General features: G+C 41.2%; 3 protein-coding genes across 17 annotated transcripts in view; 1 reads left to right on the plus strand and 2 right to left on the minus strand.

Moving 5' to 3' along the window:
- magi3a (membrane associated guanylate kinase, WW and PDZ domain containing 3a) overlaps window positions 1–3506 on the minus strand; it is a 100738-nt gene extending 97232 nt beyond the window's left edge. For 6 of the 9 annotated variants that reach the window (XM_044039262.1, XM_044039260.1, XM_044039256.1 and 3 more), the window contains exon 1: window positions 2290–3506. In XM_044039262.1, the coding sequence (XP_043895197.1) occupies window positions 2290–2596 (307 nt within the window). In that variant the 5' untranslated portion in view covers window positions 2597–3506. The remainder of the gene's footprint in view (window positions 1–2289) is intronic. The other 3 variants (XM_044039255.1, XM_044039253.1, XM_044039254.1) reach the window with 2 other exon arrangements.
- Window positions 3507–4315: 809 nt separating this feature from the next.
- si:ch73-206d17.1 (tyrosine-protein kinase STYK1) lies at window positions 4316–9437 on the plus strand. 3 transcript variants are annotated; one of them, XM_044038210.1, is made up of 10 exons: window positions 4321–4919; window positions 4997–5096; window positions 5216–5359; window positions 5471–5695; window positions 5786–5967; window positions 6045–6128; window positions 6293–6513; window positions 6589–6629; window positions 6736–6832; window positions 7995–9437. In XM_044038210.1, the coding sequence occupies exons 2-10, from the start codon at window positions 5039–5041 to the stop codon at window positions 8164–8166; spliced, it is 1224 nt and encodes a 407-aa protein (XP_043894145.1). In that variant the 5' UTR covers window positions 4321–4919; window positions 4997–5038; the 3' UTR covers window positions 8167–9437. The 3 variants fall into 3 exon arrangements, with proteins under 3 accessions (XP_043894147.1, XP_043894145.1, XP_043894146.1); XM_044038211.1 differs by having other exon boundaries at window positions 4324–4919; window positions 5495–5695; XM_044038212.1 differs by lacking the exons at window positions 6589–6629; window positions 7995–9437 and having other exon boundaries at window positions 4316–4919; window positions 6736–6818.
- On the minus strand, window positions 8213–18740 carry tmem269 (transmembrane protein 269). 5 transcript variants are annotated; one of them, XM_044038216.1, is made up of 8 exons: window positions 18666–18687; window positions 17201–17244; window positions 14601–15803; window positions 14346–14493; window positions 13673–13770; window positions 11592–11735; window positions 11286–11486; window positions 8213–10037 (listed from the first exon to the last, which is right to left on the minus strand). In XM_044038216.1, the coding sequence occupies exons 4-8, from the start codon at window positions 14384–14386 to the stop codon at window positions 9928–9930; spliced, it is 594 nt and encodes a 197-aa protein (XP_043894151.1). In that variant the 5' UTR covers window positions 14387–14493; window positions 14601–15803; window positions 17201–17244; window positions 18666–18687; the 3' UTR covers window positions 8213–9927. The 5 variants fall into 5 exon arrangements, with proteins under 5 accessions (XP_043894151.1, XP_043894149.1, XP_043894150.1 ...); XM_044038214.1 differs by lacking the exon at window positions 14601–15803 and having other exon boundaries at window positions 18666–18740; XM_044038215.1 differs by having other exon boundaries at window positions 14346–15803.
- Window positions 18741–20440: the final 1700 nt, after the last annotated feature.

A 20440-nucleotide genomic window follows, 5' to 3' on the forward strand; every position in this document is an offset into this window, starting at 1 on the left:
TAAAAGCCTCTCCTTCAGCACTAATTGAGTGTGACTGCAGGACTATGATCATACTCCACTAAGTGTTCATATCCAAAATACCTATAAACACTTGGATTACCGTGAAGAAATCGATTGTCATTGACATTTTGGCTATTACACTACTCAACAAAATATGTAAAATTAGATATTTGAATGCAGAAATGTTATATTTAATAATTGCAGCAGACAAGCTAAAGTGACATAAATTGTCCTTGTCCTTCAGAAATGCATCCACGTGACTGTACCATGTAAACCTCAGTATTGTTATCATCATCTCTGAAGACTTTCACGAAGCACAACAGACCCTTTCCTACCTCTGAACTGAGAGCTAAAAGGGTCCGTCCATTACGTTCCACAAGGCAAAAACAAGCGGCTCTATGTATGTTCACGGTATTAATCAATGAGCTGCCCACTCTGCAGTCTCCAGGCTGCCATAGATATCTGCAATCACTACGCCTCTTCTCTCAATTGTCCCCTCAAGGTTACCGCCTATTGCCTTCTCACATGACGGGAGCTGTTTAGTGAGAGCAATGGTCGCTCTGGAGGCAGAGGACGACTCGTGAAAATCTTCTGGGGTTTTTTATTTGTATGTTTTTGTTGCGACTGTGCAGGGCAAGTGTCAACAAAATGAAGATGGGACAGAATTAGGTTTGATTTTGATATTTGGGGCAGGAGTTGTTGTCATGGCATATTTAAAAACGCACAGTTCACCCCTTTTTGCCTCGCAGTTAAAACAATAACAAAAGACGTAGTTTGCTGACGTCAGGAAGCAACATGGGATCATGGGAATTGCTGTCTTGTCTTGTTTGGTTTCCCTCCCTGTTTGAAATTACCAGATGTGATGAAAAGACGTGAACGGGGGGGAAGAAGGGAAATTAATCTTTGCTTCAAGCTATATTAAAATGTTTGGCCCATAAATCATAACGTCAAAGATCCACTTGGAACTAACGCCAAATTCCACTATCCCGTTGTCGTATTTATCCCCACTCCCAACTTTCCAATCCATGAGACTACAAGTTTACATCCACAGCAGTCGGCAAACATCTGATCCGCCCCATCCGCCACCTCATCTTGGCACGATGCAGCCATCAATGATGGATGAAGCATGAATTAATCATGAGAGAGGGGACAAAGATATAAACACACAGTGAGGCCGAGAGAGGAGCCCGCGGCTCACAGCAGCCTGCACGAATCAAGGTAAGCAGCACTAAACAAACAACACACAGTCACACCGACATAACGCACCTTTACCAGACTTAAGTCTACTAACTAAACATGAGCAAACACACATGAAACATTAAATACGCTGCAAAGCTTCCGTCTGAAGCCTATAAAAAGTCTCCAGTGACACATTAAACTGGATCACTCATTAACACTGGAAATAATAAATCTTAATAGCTCCCTGTGATCTTAATTCCAGTCACATTCATATTAATACTAATCCACAGGTAGAGCAGATACCTGTTGATTAGTAGATACACAACCGTAAACGATGACAAATCCCTGCACAGTGTTTGCAAAGTGCCACACACATCTCACTCACCTCACCGTGAGAGTAGTAGTTTGTCTGTTTGATTAGGCAAATCTAACGCACCCATTAAATCAGGCCTGTGAACCACAACAGCTTTGAAAACCAGGCAATAACACACACACAATCAATAAGCCTTTAGCTGAGCTTACAGACACAGAATCACAATGAATGTAAAAAAGCATGTGCGTGTGTGTCGTGTGTGTCCATGAGTACATGTGATGACAACATGGTGCATGAATGCAGAGAAGGTTACAGGCCGAGTTCACACAAAGGGCTGCAAGTCATTCATGGTTTATGTTGTATCACATGCACATCTGGGCACCGGTTCATCCTCCTCACTTGTGTTGTTTGGCAGGATTGTGCTGCAGCAAGAGCTGTGGTGGAAAATTGTATTTCTCCACATGAATGAGGAGGGAGACGGGGCGGCCAGATGTTGACAGATGAAAAATGACCCTCAGAGTTGTACTGAAAACATGAATAACACTCCCCACACACACACACACACGTGATTCTTACACACAGGGACTCACCAACGGACTCTAATGTATTCATGGCTCCAACCACACAATCATGTAAATACTCAGGTTACAAACGATTTAAAACATTATGTGTGTGTGTGTGTGTGAGGTAAAGGAGATGTTTTGTTATTCAAAATGAGGATGGACACACACTCTCTCTCTCTCACACACACACACATACACACACACACACACACACACATATATATATATACACACCTGGTTTCACAGTCTTCAGTCGGACAGGCTCTCGAAAGTGTCGGATGACAGCCAGCGTGTCTCGGTTGGTGAGTCCGCTCACCGGAGTGCCGTTCACCTCCAGCAGCACGTCCCCGCTGCCGGGCAACCTCCCGCTGAGACAAACCATCGCCTCCGAAACTATGTGTCCGAGGTGCGGGAACTCTCCCAGCTCGGCGCCGCCGCGCACCTCAACCACCGCGACCAATTCCCCGGAACCCCCCCACGACACGGTGCACTCCTGCACTTTGGTGGACCAGTGCTTCTTCTTCTTCAGTGTCTTGGACATTGTCCGCGTAGCTCCTGTAAACCCGAAAGCAAGTCCCAAGACCGGTCGTCCTTCAGCGCAATCTGATCCTAAGACGCAATGACGCACGGGGAAAAAATCATTGCAGATTACAGAAGTTGGGGGCGTTTTCTTGTGTTGTATTCCATTCCAGCTTGAGAAGAGTCACTTTTTTTATGAATATTTCTAATCAAAGTCCCTCGATCGACGATCGATACTTCCACTGAATCACTCGATCATCACCTGTTTGTCTGCGATGATGCCAGATCAGCTGCGTCAGTGTCGCATTGAAGCGAAAAGTGCTGGTTCTGATGCTGGCGCGTCTCTCTCACACACACATACACGAGTGGGTCTCACGGCTTACTCCACGTCGTCAAAATGTCAACATTACGAGGCAGCAAAGGGTCGCGTGAAGGCTGCAGTGAAATATGTTCCACTTCGGCGTCAAAAGGAAAAGAAGATGCAAGTTTTTACCGCTTCACAGAAAACAAGTATAAACAAATAGTTGAATAACTTGGAAAGCGGGTTTCCAAATCTGCGGAGTGTCTCCGTGTGTCCACTCCGTGTCGTGAAGCTGCTGCTGGGAGACCTAAGTTCACTCTGCAGCGCACCTGTCCTCCTTTCCTTCCCTCCTCAGCGCTGACATCAATCCTTGGAAACGGAAAAACATACCTGGCTCTGTGTCCCTCTCTGTGTCTCTGTGTCTCTGAGTGTGTCTCTCGTCTTTTTGCCTTCTGAACCGGGTTCTTCTTCTCCGTTTTCTTCACGACTTGCGTGGAGTCGCGCGCTCTGCGCTGCTTCCGTGTGAACGCGGTGGTGATTTTGTTGCCGTGTGAAAGCCACACAGCAGCGTGCAGTGTACAACAGCTCCGTTTAGGCTTCTTTCCATAACTTTTTTTTTTTCTCTCTCCCTTTTCCGTGTTGGTTTCCTGAAAGAAAGGGATTCAGTCCAATCAGAGCCGTAGAGGACGAGCCTAAACGCTCCGAGTTGGACCAATGGTGGATAAGAAGAGGCGGGTCTCTGGAGGTTCGAGGGAGCGCTGCATATTTGTTTCCATGGTGTGTTTAGAAAGGCGGAGTTAAGTGCGCATATTTTCACGTGGGAAATGGCCCGTTGCTCGTTAAGAGAACTCGACCTCTGTGTCCGTGTGGTTTCTGCGTTTCCGTGGCTTCTAATGCAACAACAGCCTGGAGCTTCCAGGCAACTGTTGAGCTTCACTTTAAAATCGCAAATCCATGCAACACAGAACTGAAAGCCTGATCTGGTTCCCAGCACACAGGAGGCGGGGTTTGTTGCGCAATCCTGCCCTCTCGTGGTGGTAAAGCAGACAAGCACGTTGGAGCAACATTCCTTCTAATAGTGTTAAATGTGACGTTTTGTAATACACAAACTGAGTAAAATGGCCTTGGTACAGAACATTTTCAGAATTTAGATTTTTGTGATAGTGAATTCTTCCTCTGCACCAGGCACAGGAGCAGCGGTGCAGCACAATCTGTGCCGTGGGAGCAATAGTGGATTGGGTGCCTTGCTCAGGGGCATCTAAGCCCTTGGTCCATCCCAAGACTGAACCAGCAACCTCCCCGTTACAAGCACAATTCCTTTCCTCTTGGCCACGGGCTGCACAGCGTGCTTGCTGATTCACTATCATGTTGTCCTGAATCACATAAACAGAGCTATTACACCTTCCCCCTACCTCTAAGACCAGTATCTGCACTTTGACACACATCTTACCCTCTTCTACTTTATTCATTTTAAATACATTGATTGATTTTTTTTCACGTCTTTGTTGTGACAATATTTAATTTACTTTTAACAGCTCTGTTGCTGGTCCTAAACTCTAAAAAGCTCTTACACCACACCAACAGCTTTTAAATCACAATTATTAACACACCTTTCTTGAACTTCACTTTTCCTGATCCTCCGTAAATTTAACCTGGTGCTATTGTTGCTTTTTTATTATTGTTGTTGTCATTATCATTCTTTTATGTGTGACCTGTTTATACTTTGTATGAATTGCTTCATCTGTGAAGTTTCTTCCGTTGTCTTGAAAGTAATGATTTTTGCTGTTATTTTGTTTTAACGTAAGACAACTTCAACTTGCTAATTAAGGTGCGACCATGGCACGTGACAACGTTCCAGATTCTGTTGATCTGTAAATGATTAACAGTCAGTCAACATTCCAGCTGACCACAGTGGTCAGTGGCCTCAAAGACAACACTGACAAAAGCTGAGCTCATTTATTTTTGTCAGTTTTCAACTTCCCTGTTGTTGTTTTTAGCATATTTTCTCAGAATGTGAGCTGAGTGGACTCTCATCAGGTGTCAGGTAGGAAGAACTTCAGTCATTTCCCTCTTCACGCCTTGTTTGACTGTCACTTTTTCACAGTTTTTTTCTCACCACAGCAGGAAACTTTCAAAGTTTTTATCTCGTGTGAGAAATGTCAGATGCTCCTCGTGGACATGGACACAAAATGCAGCAATGACACCTCACTCCCCACGTGCTGTAAGTTTGAAATATTGCATTGCAACCTAGAGTTCCCACAAATGATCCTCTCGCTGTTCCTCTTCTCCTGCAACGCTCTAAAATGTGTGTCACCTGCTCCTTTTCCACCTGTTGTTTAGATGAGGAGTCGTCAGGTCCACTCGCTGTCATCGTCATCCCTGCTCTGTTGGCTCTCAGCACAGTTTTAGTGGTGACTCTGATTCTCTGCAGTCTTCGCCAGAACAGACGGAGACGACTGAGCCACTCATCTCATTTTACAAATGGTACGAAATGTAATAAGTGTATCACTATCTCTTTTTTTTTGGAAAAGCACCAGAGTATTGTAAATTGGTGTCTTTGAGTGATGCCGACCTCTTATTTATCAAATTAACCAGGACCTACTATTGTGTTTCTGGCAGCCCAGCAGAGTCTCACCCTCACGACAGCTTCTGTGAGCACTTCAAAAGTCCAGCAGGCTTTGCGTCCATGGGAAGTCCCTGATGAGTGTGTTCTTGAGGGAGTAGAGTTTTGGCAGACTGGTCGCTATGGCCCAATTTGTAAAGGCCTGCTGAGGAAAGGAGACGGTGTCTCGTCTGCTGTGGTGATCAAGTCTCTTCGAGGTACAGAATAAATCACAAAAGTACATGAAAGCACGTGAAGTGATCATTGGCATTATGTTTGAAACATGTAACCCTCATTTCCCATAATAGATGGCCCCGATCACCCTGAAGCTAAGGAGTTTGTGGAGTGGCTCCTGTTCTATGCCACAGTGTGTAAACACGACAATGTGGTGCAGATGTTGTACTGTCAGACCAGGCGTTTGCCCATGTATCTGGTCTTAGATGCCTACAGCCCAGGGAACCTGCTTCATTTCCTCTGGACGCTCAGAAATGTAAAGGTGGTGCGCAGCGTGTAGTTCCTAAGACTAATTCATTAAGTGCAATGACAGACGGTCTTTCATCCATCTAGGACAATTCAAACACACCCGAGGCTGTGACCAACGTCTCGGAGAGGTCCGTGTTTCTGGTGGCAAAGCAGGTTGCAGCTGGCCTGGTGAGTCACTCGTTCCCGGAAAGCAGTTATTTTCGACAAACAGATGGAATAAAGTCAGGTCAATGCAGTTGCCGTATGTTTTACTGTCTTTCCACATCAAACTGTTCACAATTTTTTTTTTTAAAAAGACTCTTATTTGTGGTCCTCATTGATTCCTCCCTCAGGATTACCTGATGTCAGAGCACAGACTGGTGCACGGTGATGTTGCTGCCAGGAACATCCTAATTGGCCCAGGCCTCGCAGTCCGGGTGTCAGGACTGGGCGTAGCGTTTGAAGCGCGCACAATAATGCATTCAGCATGTGGGAAGAGGGCGACGGAGGTGCCTCTGAAATGGCAGGCTCCAGAGAGGATCCTGATGCAGCTCAGTATCGACAGGAGCGACGTGTAAGGGCCCAGTTCTGGCTACGAAAACAAAGCACAAAGAAAATAGTTCCTTGTTTGATATTTTCATTTCCCCAGGTGGTCGTTTGGAATCTTAATATATGAACTGATTACATTAGGTAAAGCACCATGCCCCCATGATCTGTGAACAAATACTTTTATCCATTAGCACCTTTTCATTTTTTTGTTTAGATACTTTAGATTTTAAGTCATCATTTCTCTCAGGCTCTCCTCCATATCCTGAGCTGGATCCTGCATCCGTCCTCCCAAAGCTGCAGGCGTCTTATCGGATGAAGAGACCAGAGAACTGTGGAGGACCTTTGTGAGTAAATCACTAAAACTAAAACATGTCATGTGAGTTTGTCTGTCTCACCCTTCCCTTCCAAGCATGTAGATCAGGGGTGTCAAACTCAAATGACCTGGGGGCCAATGAGCATCTAGTCTGGTCAAGCGGGGGCCAACATAGAGGGGAAAAACAACTATTTAGTAGCCGGTGGGCAATATAAGATATTCATTATGATATTAGACAGAATTACAAAGTAAAAGTGCTTGTTTTGATATAAAATGATTCACAATAAAAACATATTTATGATGCACAACAACGGAGAATTAAATTGAAAATTTAGCAAATAATGACGAGGATAATTGTGATTAAAACAGCTTAAATATATGAAATTTCATGTTGAGTGTAAAACATTTAATAAAACAATGATTGCAACCGAATGTCTTATTATTATTATTATAAAAATATTGCCGTCAAATACATTTAGTCTTATATTCTGTCTCTATTCCATCACCTTGCACAGTGGTGGGCGGGCCGGGGGGCCGCATGTAATCGATTGGAGGGCCACATATGGCCCCCGGGCCACCAGTTTGACACGTGTGATGTAGATGAATCTATTGTAGCCCTCACTTTTCATTAAAACACAGAAGTCTTTCTTTTGTCCATTGTGGCTTATTGTAACAACACATGGCGGCCTCTGTAGAGAAGACCTGGTCCTAATGGCTCATTCTATGGCAATGAAAACAAGAGTTGATATATTCGTGTGATTGTACACTTTTTAAAACAGCTGTATCTAAATTCTGCCTTATTGAAACCATTTCACCTAAGTCTTGACCTTTAACTCCTGTTGATTGATGATGCACTCAGTAGGAGGACGCTGCACAAGGATGGGTTAAGACATTATTTTAGGAACACAGATGACATTTCATCTGTGTGATGAAGACAGAAGCTGACAGATGTGAGCTCTGCTCAGCATAAAGACTGGAAAAACTGCGGGGGAAACTGTTGTCTGACTTTGCAAAATTAACCATCTGTCAACCGGCACAGCTTAGAATAACTAACTAACAGCATATATGTTCTTTAAAGCGGTAAAGAAAACGTAAAAACTGCTGATGGATTTGTTTTTCAAACCTTAACCCTTAATACTGACATTTTTAAAACTCTTTTTGTTTTCTTATAAGTTCATATTGTTTTCTTATAGGTATGATCTGATGAAGTACTGTTGGATGTGGAGTTTCAAAGACAGACCTGCATTCTCAGCCATCATAAAGCTGCTCGACTCCTCGCTGCACCTCGCGGCGACTAAACCTCTTCATATTCCTGAAGTCGTGGACATTTTTGAGTACAACAGAAAAGCAGGACTGTTCTCATGAACGCCCGTGTGAAGTCTGATTACGCTTCGCTGGCAAAGGAAATAAGTGAAATTCTTAAGTTATTTTATTCTCCTCTATATTGTCAAAATGTACAGATTTAAAAGCACAGATCTCATTATTCCGCAAGGTCTTCTTTTCTATCACTGGGCAAAGGACAGTTTCTGTATCTATAACGCTCTCAGCTTGCATACATCACACCGGGAAGCTGATTGCATAGTAGTATAGAGTTCAGTCTGTGTATGCACTTTACACAACATTAATCAACATGAACCATGTCAGGAACCTTATGGGTTCAAGCCAGTGAGTTATGGGTTATAAGGTTCAAACAGTTAAAAACCACACAATTTCAAATGGTGAACAATGTCATTCCCTTTATCCTGATCCTATAAGAAAGCATGGGATGGATAACAATAGATAACATAAAATGATGTCATCTTCACCAGAGTGATGTCAAAATGTTATGTTTGCTAAAAGAAAAGAAAAGAAGGACTACAAAAATGAGTGCAGTAGCAAAGTCAAAGGAAGAGTCACTTCTGCCGCACTGCATTCTTGGAAGCAGTAGAATGAGACTTGTGCCCACTAGATGGCAGGAAACGCAAGATTAACAGCCCAGTATGCTGTTGCCCTTATAATTCTAAATGTATATGACACACATGTGGAAGACAACTGCTGCTGCAGGGCTATTCAGTAATTCACTTTTCTTTTTTCTTTTAATAACTTGTTAATAAACCTGTCGTGTTATCACTGACTCAGTTGTGAATGATGGATTCAATGTTTGTGACTGCACAGCCTCTTAAAACAGAAGTAAATCATGCAATGGCCCAAAAGAAAAAAACACACGTAACAGAAACACTAAATTATTATTATTATTATATATTATTTATAGGATAACACTTCAACCCCTTTGATACGTACAAACAGCAAAGTGTAGTGACCCATTTTTCTATTCAATGTTTCTGAACGAGAGGTGTTTTAGTTTCTCGCAGTCTTGTGGGTTTTAAGATTTTTTTTAAGTTTGAAATAAGATCTTCTTGTGCTTCGATAGAAACTAAACAATTCTCTAAAATCATAACCACACAGTGAAAAACTTCCTCTTTTATCAATTTCCTCACATTGTAAATCGCTGTGTAAATTGACAGTGCATCCTTTCCCCGAGTGGTGGGAGGAGACTAACACATAAACAACAAGAAAACTAAATTCTCTCTCGCTATGTTAAAATCCTGACCCTGATGAATTACACCCGAATATAATGAAGATAAACTGAAAACAACCCGGACACAAACAAGCATACACTGCTGAGAATTTACGTAATCGGCCCATGGATTAAAGAGCCTATACCTAAATACTGTAGCCCAGTTATACTACGCACAGTGCTAAGATTATGCAGAAGAGGATGCTGTACGGTTAGTAGTTTTTGTGCGAAATCCTCTTTCAGTTATCATGCGTGAAGATGTCATGCCCTGCTGCCACCTGTTCAAAAATGAATCAATACCAAAGTAGGGAGATTACACGCGAGATAATCCCGATGAAAAATCAGTTGGCGGAACAAGGCGACCGACGTTCGGGCCTGAGCGAAAATGCAGCAAAGACACGCCTTCCCTGTCTCATCAAAATAAACATTAAAACAGAGTTCATCTTTGGAGCATGAGCGTGTTCAGCTTGAATCCTCCGTGGCAACAGCAGCAGTCTGGAAGCCTACGTGGGCCAGATGGGCCAGAAGTAAAACTACTGGGAGTTTTACACAAATCCAGCAAATCCTTTTTACACTTTACTGCTCCAGAGGGATGTCGGGAACAAAATGTAAGAGACGGACCACAGCAGGTAGTACACGCAGGCGGAGGGGAAGCAAGAGCAGAAGACCATGACAACGCCTGAGAATGCAAACAAAATGGAGAGAGAGAGAAGATTAGTGAGCAACAGCATAACATAAAATGAATAGCATATGAAAAATGCAAGAAAAAATATTTGGATAACTCAAAATAATTTGGGTGACTGTGCATACACTCCATAGACTGTATATTTAAATGGTCACTTCGTTGTTGTGACGCCTCAAAATCTGCCATTTGCCAATTTTTGAAACATCACCTGCAACCAGGCCTTAATGTCCAACATGGTCAGTACCAGATGTTAATTGATGGTGTCCACTCATATGTACTGTGATTTATGGAATATTTTTCTTCTAAATAAGAACATAATTAACAGAACTGACATCATGAGCTACTGAAGAAGACCTGAAACTAGCGAGACGGAGACATTTAACGCTTCAGCAAAGTTTACTGACATGATAATTCAAGTAAGAAGCAGAGTCACTGTCTGACATCTAACATCCATTATTATATCCAGTCTATGTACAGTCTCTCTTGGTCTAAATCAGGGGTGTCAAACTCATTTTTGTTCAGGGGCCACATACAGCACAATTTGATCTCAAGGGGGCCGGACCAGTAAAAATAGCAAAATAATAGAATAATAACCTATGAACAACAAGAACGCCTTTGTTTTTTCTCCTTTGTTTTACATTTAATGAAGGATATTTTTACAAAACATGAAATTTCTTGAGAAATATAAGTGCAATTTCAACAATATCATGCCTAAATAAATTTACTATTTACACAGCACACTGGATATATAAAGGCACAAACATTTAGTCACGGGTATCTGGAGCATTTGACATTACGTTTAGATTAGTGTGAAATTTTAACAAATTCATCCTGTGGGCCGGATTGGACCCTCTGGCGGGCCGGTTCTGGCCCCCGGGCCGTATGTTTGACACCCCTGGTCTAAATGCTAAATGCAAAAAAGTTATTGCATCTCATATTGTGTAGTTGCAGGTGACACCTTTTGAATATTGGGCTGCAAATCCTTTTTTATGATGCGAGTAAATCACAACAGTGAAGGCTTCAAAATGTCAGTGACATTACGACCAGTTGCCACAACAACATCATTGAGTTGTTTAAACTTCATTATGAGGCAAATGTTATATACGAAAACACCAACATAGTGCATAAGAGCATCTATATGCTGAGATCCCATGTGCAGATGCTAAATGTCATACTTGAGTCTCATTTTCAGTTCAGTACAGTACATTTAGTTCTGGCATCCATCCATCCATCCATTTTTACCTCCGGCAAAAACGACTTTCTTCCAGGCCTGGGACTCCAGCATTTTGTCATGTGGGTAGAAGCTCTGACTGATCATGAAGAGGATCATGGCCACTGCAGTCACACGCAGCAGGGCCATGTTTCCCCCAGACAGCAGAGAGGCACTGGCCAGAATGGCTGAGGGGTAGATGCAGGGCAGACCGCGGTACATGAACGGGATCCCTAATCACCAACAAAAAGAAGCACATCCCCAGTGAGTCCTTTCAAAATTCCAGTATAAGTAAAGGGTGATGAAAATGTTCACAACACAAGATATCGGTACTTAACCAGTTGAGAAGAAGCAGAGGCGGACAAACACGGATAGGACGTAGCACATGCACAGGATGTTGTCCAGCAGGTCCGGTGTCCTCAGGAGCAGCGACGTGGCAATGCCAAAAGTTGTGAAGTCAGCAAAATCATCCAGCTTTGCACCTGAGCATTAAAAGGAAAAGTGTGAATTCAAGAGATGACACACACGTGTACACAAAACAATGATTGCTCCTCTTTAATGTCTTAGACGGGACCTGAAGCATCGCAATGTAGTGATTCCAGCCTTCGAAATAATGTCTCCCAAGATTATTTTGATGATACAGTAACTCACAACAGGGCGAATGTCACCTCATTGGCACTATGGAACCTCTGGTTTTGGGTATGTGCCACAGAAAGAACCACAACATTGTAGGGAATCCTGCATTGTGTTACTTTAATAGGTTGATGCATCGACTGTATATAAAAATAGACGTAGTCTTCTGGTTTGATAAGTGAATCCCAGAAAGAAGGATGGAAAAAAAATCTCTTGGGTGACACCGCTGACTGCAAAAAGACCTCTGTTTGAATGGAAGTCTATGGGAAAATGAGCCCACTTCTCAATGGATTTACAACACCAGTAAAGTAGTCTCAATCTATATATATGTGTGTATGTATGTATATATATATATATATATATATATATATACATATATATGTATATATATACACATATATACAATCTAAGGGTAAATGTGTATGTGCAAATACCTACAAGTGGAAATTTCAGTGTCAGCCAAAATAGCAGGCATCGTATGACCAACATTCTTCACTGCTGTGCCTCTTTATCCTTTAGGAGCACGGGGCATGTTTTCAGCCGATGAGGATGAGGTGAATCCAGGCCCCAGCCATAATGAACGAGGTGGAATTTCACAGCACAGGGTCAACAATTTTAGCAATTTCAGATATGCAGAGAACCCCAAGCATCGGGGATAAAAAAGACAATTGGAGCGTGATCCCGTGGAGTTAGGCTGCTTAATCAGAAAGTGACTGTTCGTTTAACAAAATACATTGGGGGTGGGGGACACCACAACAACATCCACCTGCAAAGTCATGCAGAAAAACCCTGGTGGGACACAAAGCCCCCGCTGAAATGTGCAGCCAACGGTGCATTGTGATGCACCTGGGAGCTATTTTGGGATTCTGAAAAATGTGAACTGGCACAACTGATGCAGCTGTTTGTGTATTAGAATATATGTGCTGAGATGTTTGGAACGCGCACAGTCGTTGCAATTTGAGACAAAACAACAGGGAAATTGCAGAGGCTTCAATTTAATCTTTTTTTTGGCTCTATGCTGTAAGCCAGGCATGTCCAAAATCTGGCTCACGGGCCAATCATGGCCCTCAGTCAGATTTTGTACGGCCCGCAGCTTTGGTTTTATATTTATAGTCAAACAGAAAATTGGCCCTAATTATGTGTCAGACATCGATGCTTTATCATGATATCTAACTCCAGATGTGATAGAAAGGCAGAATTATTTCATTTTTGGCTTAGATTTGGTTAGATTGCCATTCAAAAATGATAATTTTGACAATGAAAATAAAACTTTTATAAAAGAGTGTATTTGTTGTTAAAAAAAAGGTCTGAAAGGACCATTGGCCCCCAGAAATCTTCACATTATCAAATCTGGCCCTTGATAAATAAAGTTTGGGCACCCCTGCTGTAAGAAAAATGGAATAATACAAGTTGGAAACGGCTTGAATCTTTCTCGTTCTCATCCTTGTAAGGCAATATCAAAGCTTCCAACATTAATGGTACACTTGAAAAGGGGGATACCATATCATTTGCAGTCATACAAAAACACTGAATCCATTACCACAACTCTGTAAGGGTCATTAAAGCCTGAATTTCGTTTCATAAAATATGTACGGTTCTCCTCATGGAGACTTTGTAAGTCTACCCGCAGTATATAAATGGCACAGTCTCTTTTCAGTGGTTGCCTTTGTTGAAAACTTTGTGTGGCCAAATTAGTGCGTCCAGACAAAGGACTGTGCAAGACACCCTGCCAACACCCCCGTTACAAGTCCATCTTTGGTCCGAGCCATTTGACCACAACACTTACCCAGTGCAGAGCAGGCATTGAGTCGCCTGGCAACTGCTCCATCTGCAAAATCCAGCAGGTAGCCAATCAGAACCAGCCAACATGCAGCATGACGGTGCCTGAACAAAACAAGTGAGTGTTAGATTTGGCTACATGATGACAGCAGCCCATTCAAAGGGGTAAAATATCTGCATGGTTCTCGCCAGTGGAAAAGGGCTGAGATAGTTGAATAACTGTTTGCAAACCTGCACTTGCCTGCGCCTCTTTACTACACTGTCATCACTATGAGCATCATTTACTGTACGGTGGGAATTATTAACACGAAAGAAAAACCAACGACACTTTAAAAAGCAGAACACAAATAGCTTTTTCCACAAAATGATCATTTGGCATCGGCAATGACTGAACTGTATATGTGTTCTCAGTTCAAATGCTTTCAAACTGCAAATGCAAGTGGGAACAATGTGACGAGCAAATCGCGAAGGCTGCAATTGAATTATTCTACGTATATTGTTCGGTCTTCTATGCAAATTTAAAAAGTGATTGACTTTAAATTATTGTAAATTATTAAAAAAAATATATATATATTTAAAATCAAATCACAATAAACAATTATTATTGCTAAAATCCGTGTTAATCCACAGCTGTGCGATTGTAAACTCTACTGTCGTCCAATGACGACGCGTTCACTTACCCGTTTAGACAGCTGAGAATGGAGGACATGCCCATGACCATGTTGGCAACCGACAGAGCATTTGCCGCATTTTTACGTGCAAACTCCTTGAGGTGGATCCCAGCGGACTGATCGTTCAGAAAGAGCTTGTTGGTGCACTGGAAAAAACCTGAGACCACACAACAGCAGCAGTTAGTCGCTGCCCGTGTTGGGTCGATAACTCTTCTGTGGTTTAAGAGAAAAGCTAAATCCCCTTCTATGATTGGGTGACCATACCAGCTGACCTTTAGTTGACCGAATGGGAATAGTCTACTAATTATATCCCAGTTAGAGTCAAAACATCTGTGCAGGTGAGAGGAAAAGGGTGTAAATAATATAAAACACCAGTCACACAGTAATTGTAGAATTATATGTTGTATACCTTCTAATGTTTTCTATTTGACTTAAGCTATTACAATAAAACTGAATCCCAGTCTTATGTAGAAAGAAGCATCACTTACCAAGATGTATGTTTATTGGACGCAGACCAACCTTACGATTCATTCATCCATTTTTCAGATCACTAAAATGCATTGTGTTACTGTATATTCATTCAATAATGGGTGCGCAGTCTCCAGCATGCAACATCACAGAGAGCCAGTTTACGATATTCTACACATTTTAACTATTAGGGAAAAAATGGCCACAATTTCATGCATTAAAATTCAATATCTAGATAATGTTTGGAAATATATGAGCATGATGCATGTGAAGTGTTATGGCACTCAAACATGGTTTTTATCAAGCGTTCAAATACACAGAAAAAAAACTGGTGTGGGGAACAAGCTATGAACACGTAGAGGGACTAAACCACTGGCTACAGTGAGTCTAAACTGGACCTACTGCGTTGACACATACCAGACATGAGATCAATTAGCCCATTAACACTGATCAAGCCTAGTGACCTCAGACAAGGACATGGCAAAAGCACTCACATAGCTTAACTTCAAGTCTATTAATACCACAGCAGCCTTTGGCTTCAATGGAGATTGTGGTATGAAGATAAAAACTACTTCTACTTCTCCTTCCAAGCTTCTCTAACATGCAGTTTGTGCCCAAACACATGGAGTTATATCATCCACAGTAATAAATGAACAAACGTACTAATACTCAATATGTTTAGTTTTGTTTTTTTTGCTGTGTCAGCGATAGTTAAACTTAAATTCACTATTTTAGTCAGCAAGATGGAATGACTTTTGCCTCATTCTTGCCAAAAACTGCCCCAAACCGTGACAAAGAAATCTCTGTTTTCTGTCTGCCCTCCTCTTGTGTGAGCTTTTGATTTTCTCTCAAGTCGTAGTACTGCCCAATACAGTATGCACAGACAATGACCTGCAAAGGTTTTAGATAATTTAAAAGTTGCAGTAGCAACCGTTCAAGTGTTTTTCATCCTGAACTTCCTGTGATTCCAAAGCCAGACGAGTTCAAGAGACTCTTCATCTGAAAGAAAACAGCGTATGAGACACAGCAGAAAGCCAACAATAACTTACACTTTTACAATGACAGCATGCTTTTTACTTCTCATTTGGGACTTTTGAATCTATCTAAATCTACTGCTAGACGCAGCTCCTCCGTGAATGCAGCACAATATTCTGCATTTTTGTGACAACATTATGTTTGCCAAGTTTGCTACATGAATAATTTTAGGATTATTCATTTAAACCATAGTAAATAGCTGCCGTTACAGCCACATGTCGAGCTCCTGTCTGTGCAAAGCACTTCTTATGCAAGACCCTGCTATGTTACCTGGAAACAACTAAAAGGACTTAATGGAGGGAGGGGAAAAACAACAAGGAGAGCAAATCACAACTTGCATTCTCTGTACATTTAAAGTGTTAGCTGTGTTTGGTTTTTTTTTATAACCACATGTAGTGAAAAATGAAATGGCAACGAGATTCTCATCAGAATAAATAATGCACACATATATGAGATTTGATCCGGTATATCAAACGCTGTGCTTTATGAAGGTGCAATGTCATTTCAACGTTTCCAACCTAAAAACACAATACTTCAACTACTATACCTTGCATTAAAGCTGTAGTGTGTAACTTTTAAATATGCACAACTTTTTTTACACTCAAACCACTGTCAAATGAGATCACATGTCATAAATCATGATTTTGACTTTTGTCGTGATCGTGAATGAGATCGTCCACTTGAACGTGAAAAGGTGGACTCATCAAGCGCTTCCCTAAAGCACAGCTGCTGCTGTTCCTGCACCATGCAGCTCCAAGTTGGGGGGGTAAAACTTTCCCTGGATCCTTAAACTTTCACTGAAGTAATTACCTACTCGCAACTACGGACTTTTCAGATTACCAGGAACTCTAAGGGGGCGGGGCTGATTGGTGGAACACAGGTTGCAGGTGTTTAAGCCAATGCAGCTGCAACCCACCTTTAAACAAGACCTTTAAAAGCAGACAAAGAAAGAAGAACGTATCCATTTAACTATCGGTCATTTCAAAGTACAACTGAGTGTCGTTTTCACACACACACACACAGATTATATGGAATTCTTTTCCCCAGGTAAATAAGTTCCTGGTACATTAGGGGCTAATGTTTCTGTAATAGAAGTTACACACTGGAGCTTTAATGTATGTGGACCAGTAGTGATAAAGAACTCATGTAATTGTCTTCAGATCAACAAGCTTTAAAATGGACTACATGCACTCGTTGTACTCTGTGATTTTATTCTATTCAGTCTGAATGTCTTGACAACCTAGTGACTGTTTTGTTACCCAATTTAGATCCAAGAAATCTTTGACTTTATTCTCTGGCACCCATGCCCATGTACATACAGTAATCCAGATTAAAGATGAGAATGAGTAACAAGCACCTACCAGAGGAGGGAGTCAGGAGGATCATGATTGTGTCTGGTCAAAAGCTGAAAGAGTAAAAACAATCAAATGACAGTGCATTACATTAAACCGCATAGAAAAACATTTGCAGAGCAGTAAATAAGCCACTGTTTTACTATGTCAACGTTAAAATAGAATTAAACTGTACAACAATACCCTCAGAATTACTTACTAAGACTTTTGCTGATCCTCTTTGGTAGTGACCAAAATACACATTGTATTTTAGTATCATGACTAGTCTTAAATAGACCAGACAGGTGTGCCGTGAGCACGACAGTCTGTGTGTGCGAGTGTGTGTGTAATTGTATTTGCTAGCTCTTTAGGATCTATTTTGACATAAACACTGTCAGGACCAAAGGTCCTCATGGAAACCAAATCTCCACATTTTAATGCAGGCTAATGAAAATAAAGTAAAATACACGAGAACACATTTGAACACGCATCTTCACAATAAACCAAGATTACTAAAAAGGGCTACTTTTTTTTTAATTCATTTCCAGAGATAAATGTGTTATGTGTCTCATTCCCAACAACAGAGGAAGTTGAAAAAAAATAGTCAAAGTCACTTCCTTCAAGAAAATAAAAGCCCTACACAGCTTTTATGAGTAAAATATTTAATGAGTAAAAGATCTGAAAAAAATACTTAAAAAAATAATAATAATAATAATTTAACTGCTGGACATAAAATGTCAATGGTTATAAGATTACATGCATGACCTTTGTTTCGTTCATTAAAGTTCAAGGCTAGCAGGAGTTTAAAAGGAGACAGAAACTGAATGGCAGCATTTATGTCATTTTGCATGTAATTGAAGTCAATAGATTTTTAACATTGTCCACCATCACCACCAAGCGCCATCTTCTATACGTTACTGCAGTCATCTGTGCAGAAGCAGCAGCGGCAGCTGCACAACAAGGACAAACAGCTGTAACAGGTGCATCTGTGAGGAGGCGCCGCAGGCCGTTTCTCAATATCCATACTTGCGTACGTGCGTACTTGTGTACTCCCGTACTTGGCAAGTATATACTCCCAGCGTTCTTCTTAAGTAGGAAAGTACATACTTGCTTACTTGAGTATTAAGAAACGGCCACATTATTGGAGCAACTGCGTCACAGCGAGCCTACATCTACACCTTAAGCAAAACAAATGCGCCGCAGACAAAATCTACTCTGATTTAAAACGAATAGCTTTTATTTACTGACAGTCACAGACACACAGCGCGTCACATCTTACCTGAAATGATTTCCACAGATTACAGAACACAATGAAAATGATGGAGGCGTCTAAATGCGCACGTACAGCTAACCTAACAGTCTCTCTCTGTCTCTCTGTCTCTCTCTGTCTCTCTGTCTCTCTCTCTGTCTCTCTGTCTCTCTCTCTGGCTCTTACTGGCTTATTTCTGCTCTGTCTCTTTGTTTACTGACTGGACGAAACATGGATGGTCTTTACCTGTGCGCTTCGCAGCCGCTTCTCTCTGCCTGTCCTTTTAAAGACCAAGGATAACGCCGCTGGAATATTCCACCGGAAATGACGCTACACCATTCGTTCGAGTTTTTTCCATAACATTGTCGGAAAAGTTTGTGTTCCTACCGTTGTATTTTCGGTAATATGCGGAGAAAAAGCACACTGGTATCACTTAATTATTAGTTAATATCAATATATGGATGTTAGGATTATGACTGCAATACGACAATCAATCAATCAATTTAATACATATAATATGTTTAATGCCCTTAGAGATAGACCAGGCAAAACTTACACATCTCAAAGACAGAATATGATACTCAGGGCCGTTCCTAGCTTTGTGGGGGCCCTGTGCAAGATGCTGTTTGGGGGCCCCTAGTTTGCCAAACTTCGATGGAGAGATTATGATCTATGATCTATTGCATTTCATGAGCAATACAGGCTGCACACATGACAACCTCTCATATTAAAATGAAGCACCTTAAATTGAGCCACTCAAGGCAAGTTAAACTGATCAAAAAAATATAATAATAACAAGGAAAACAACAACCCTCTATAGGTAAGTAAATAAATGTTTATTTAGCTCTACCAGCAACACAAATTCCCAAAACCCAAAACATTAATTAAATTAATAAATAAATAAAAAGGCTCAAACGGTGATTTAGTGGTTAGTGCTCTTACCTTGCTGCAAGAAGACCCGGGTTCGAGCCCCGGTTGGAACAAGGGCTTTTGGGCATGGAGTTTGCATGTTCTCCCCATGTGTGCATGGGTTTTCTCCGGGTTCTCCCACAGTCCAAAAGCATGCAATGTGGGGATAAGGTAAATTGACCAAATTCCAATATTAGTTTTAACAACAAAAACCTTGTTGTTAAAACTAATATTGGAGTTACTGAGGTTGGAGGAACCTAACATGTAACCCATTGAATATGATAAACAGAAATCAACATAGACTGTTTAAAAACACAATTTACCAGCATCTATTTTCAGTGCAGCAATGAAAACAAACCAACACTAAAAATAATACTAACTCAATTGAGTTAGCAATAATCCACTGCCACAATAGTCCAAAGTAGGACTGATATTTATTAGTCACTTAATAAATAACTAGTGTTATTTAAAAAGCAGTACTACACTTCTAATTAGATGTCTATAAAACATGCACTAAATTTAATACATTAATCAAAAGCTATCCTTAAGTAAGTTTAAGTGGCAAATATCTGGGAGACAACGTATACTAGACAATGACAGAACAGACATCTGAACAACAACAACAACAACAACAACAACAACAACAACACATCCTCCCTCCCTGCTATAATCAGACAAAACACGCCTGGTGTCATCACTCACTTGAGTCACTCAGTCCCATGGCAGGACAGCACCATCTATTCACATGTGACAGTACTGAATGTGTTTGTTACCAACTGCTATAAATAGAGAAAGACATTTGTGAATAAAAATAGATTCAGTTACGTTTATTACATTGTTATACACATTACAACAAGCACTAAAATCAAACCATGTTCACATCATTTTCAGGGGGAGATGTTGTCTTTGAAAGATAAGGACGTTTACCAGACAATAGGTGTAGTATCTTTGGAGTTTAACTTAAATCACGACACCGCAACTGTTGCTGCTTTGATGTAGACCTTCATTTAATATGTCATGAGTTCCTCAAATGCCAACAACAGATTATTTTAGCATAAAGATAACTTTTCATTGTTATGCAGATGATACACAGTTGTATCCATCCATGCAGA

This window comes from Solea senegalensis, linkage group LG11 (assembly GCF_019176455.1).
Source record: "Solea senegalensis isolate Sse05_10M linkage group LG11, IFAPA_SoseM_1, whole genome shotgun sequence".
Lineage (NCBI taxonomy): Eukaryota > Metazoa > Chordata > Actinopteri > Pleuronectiformes > Soleidae > Solea > Solea senegalensis.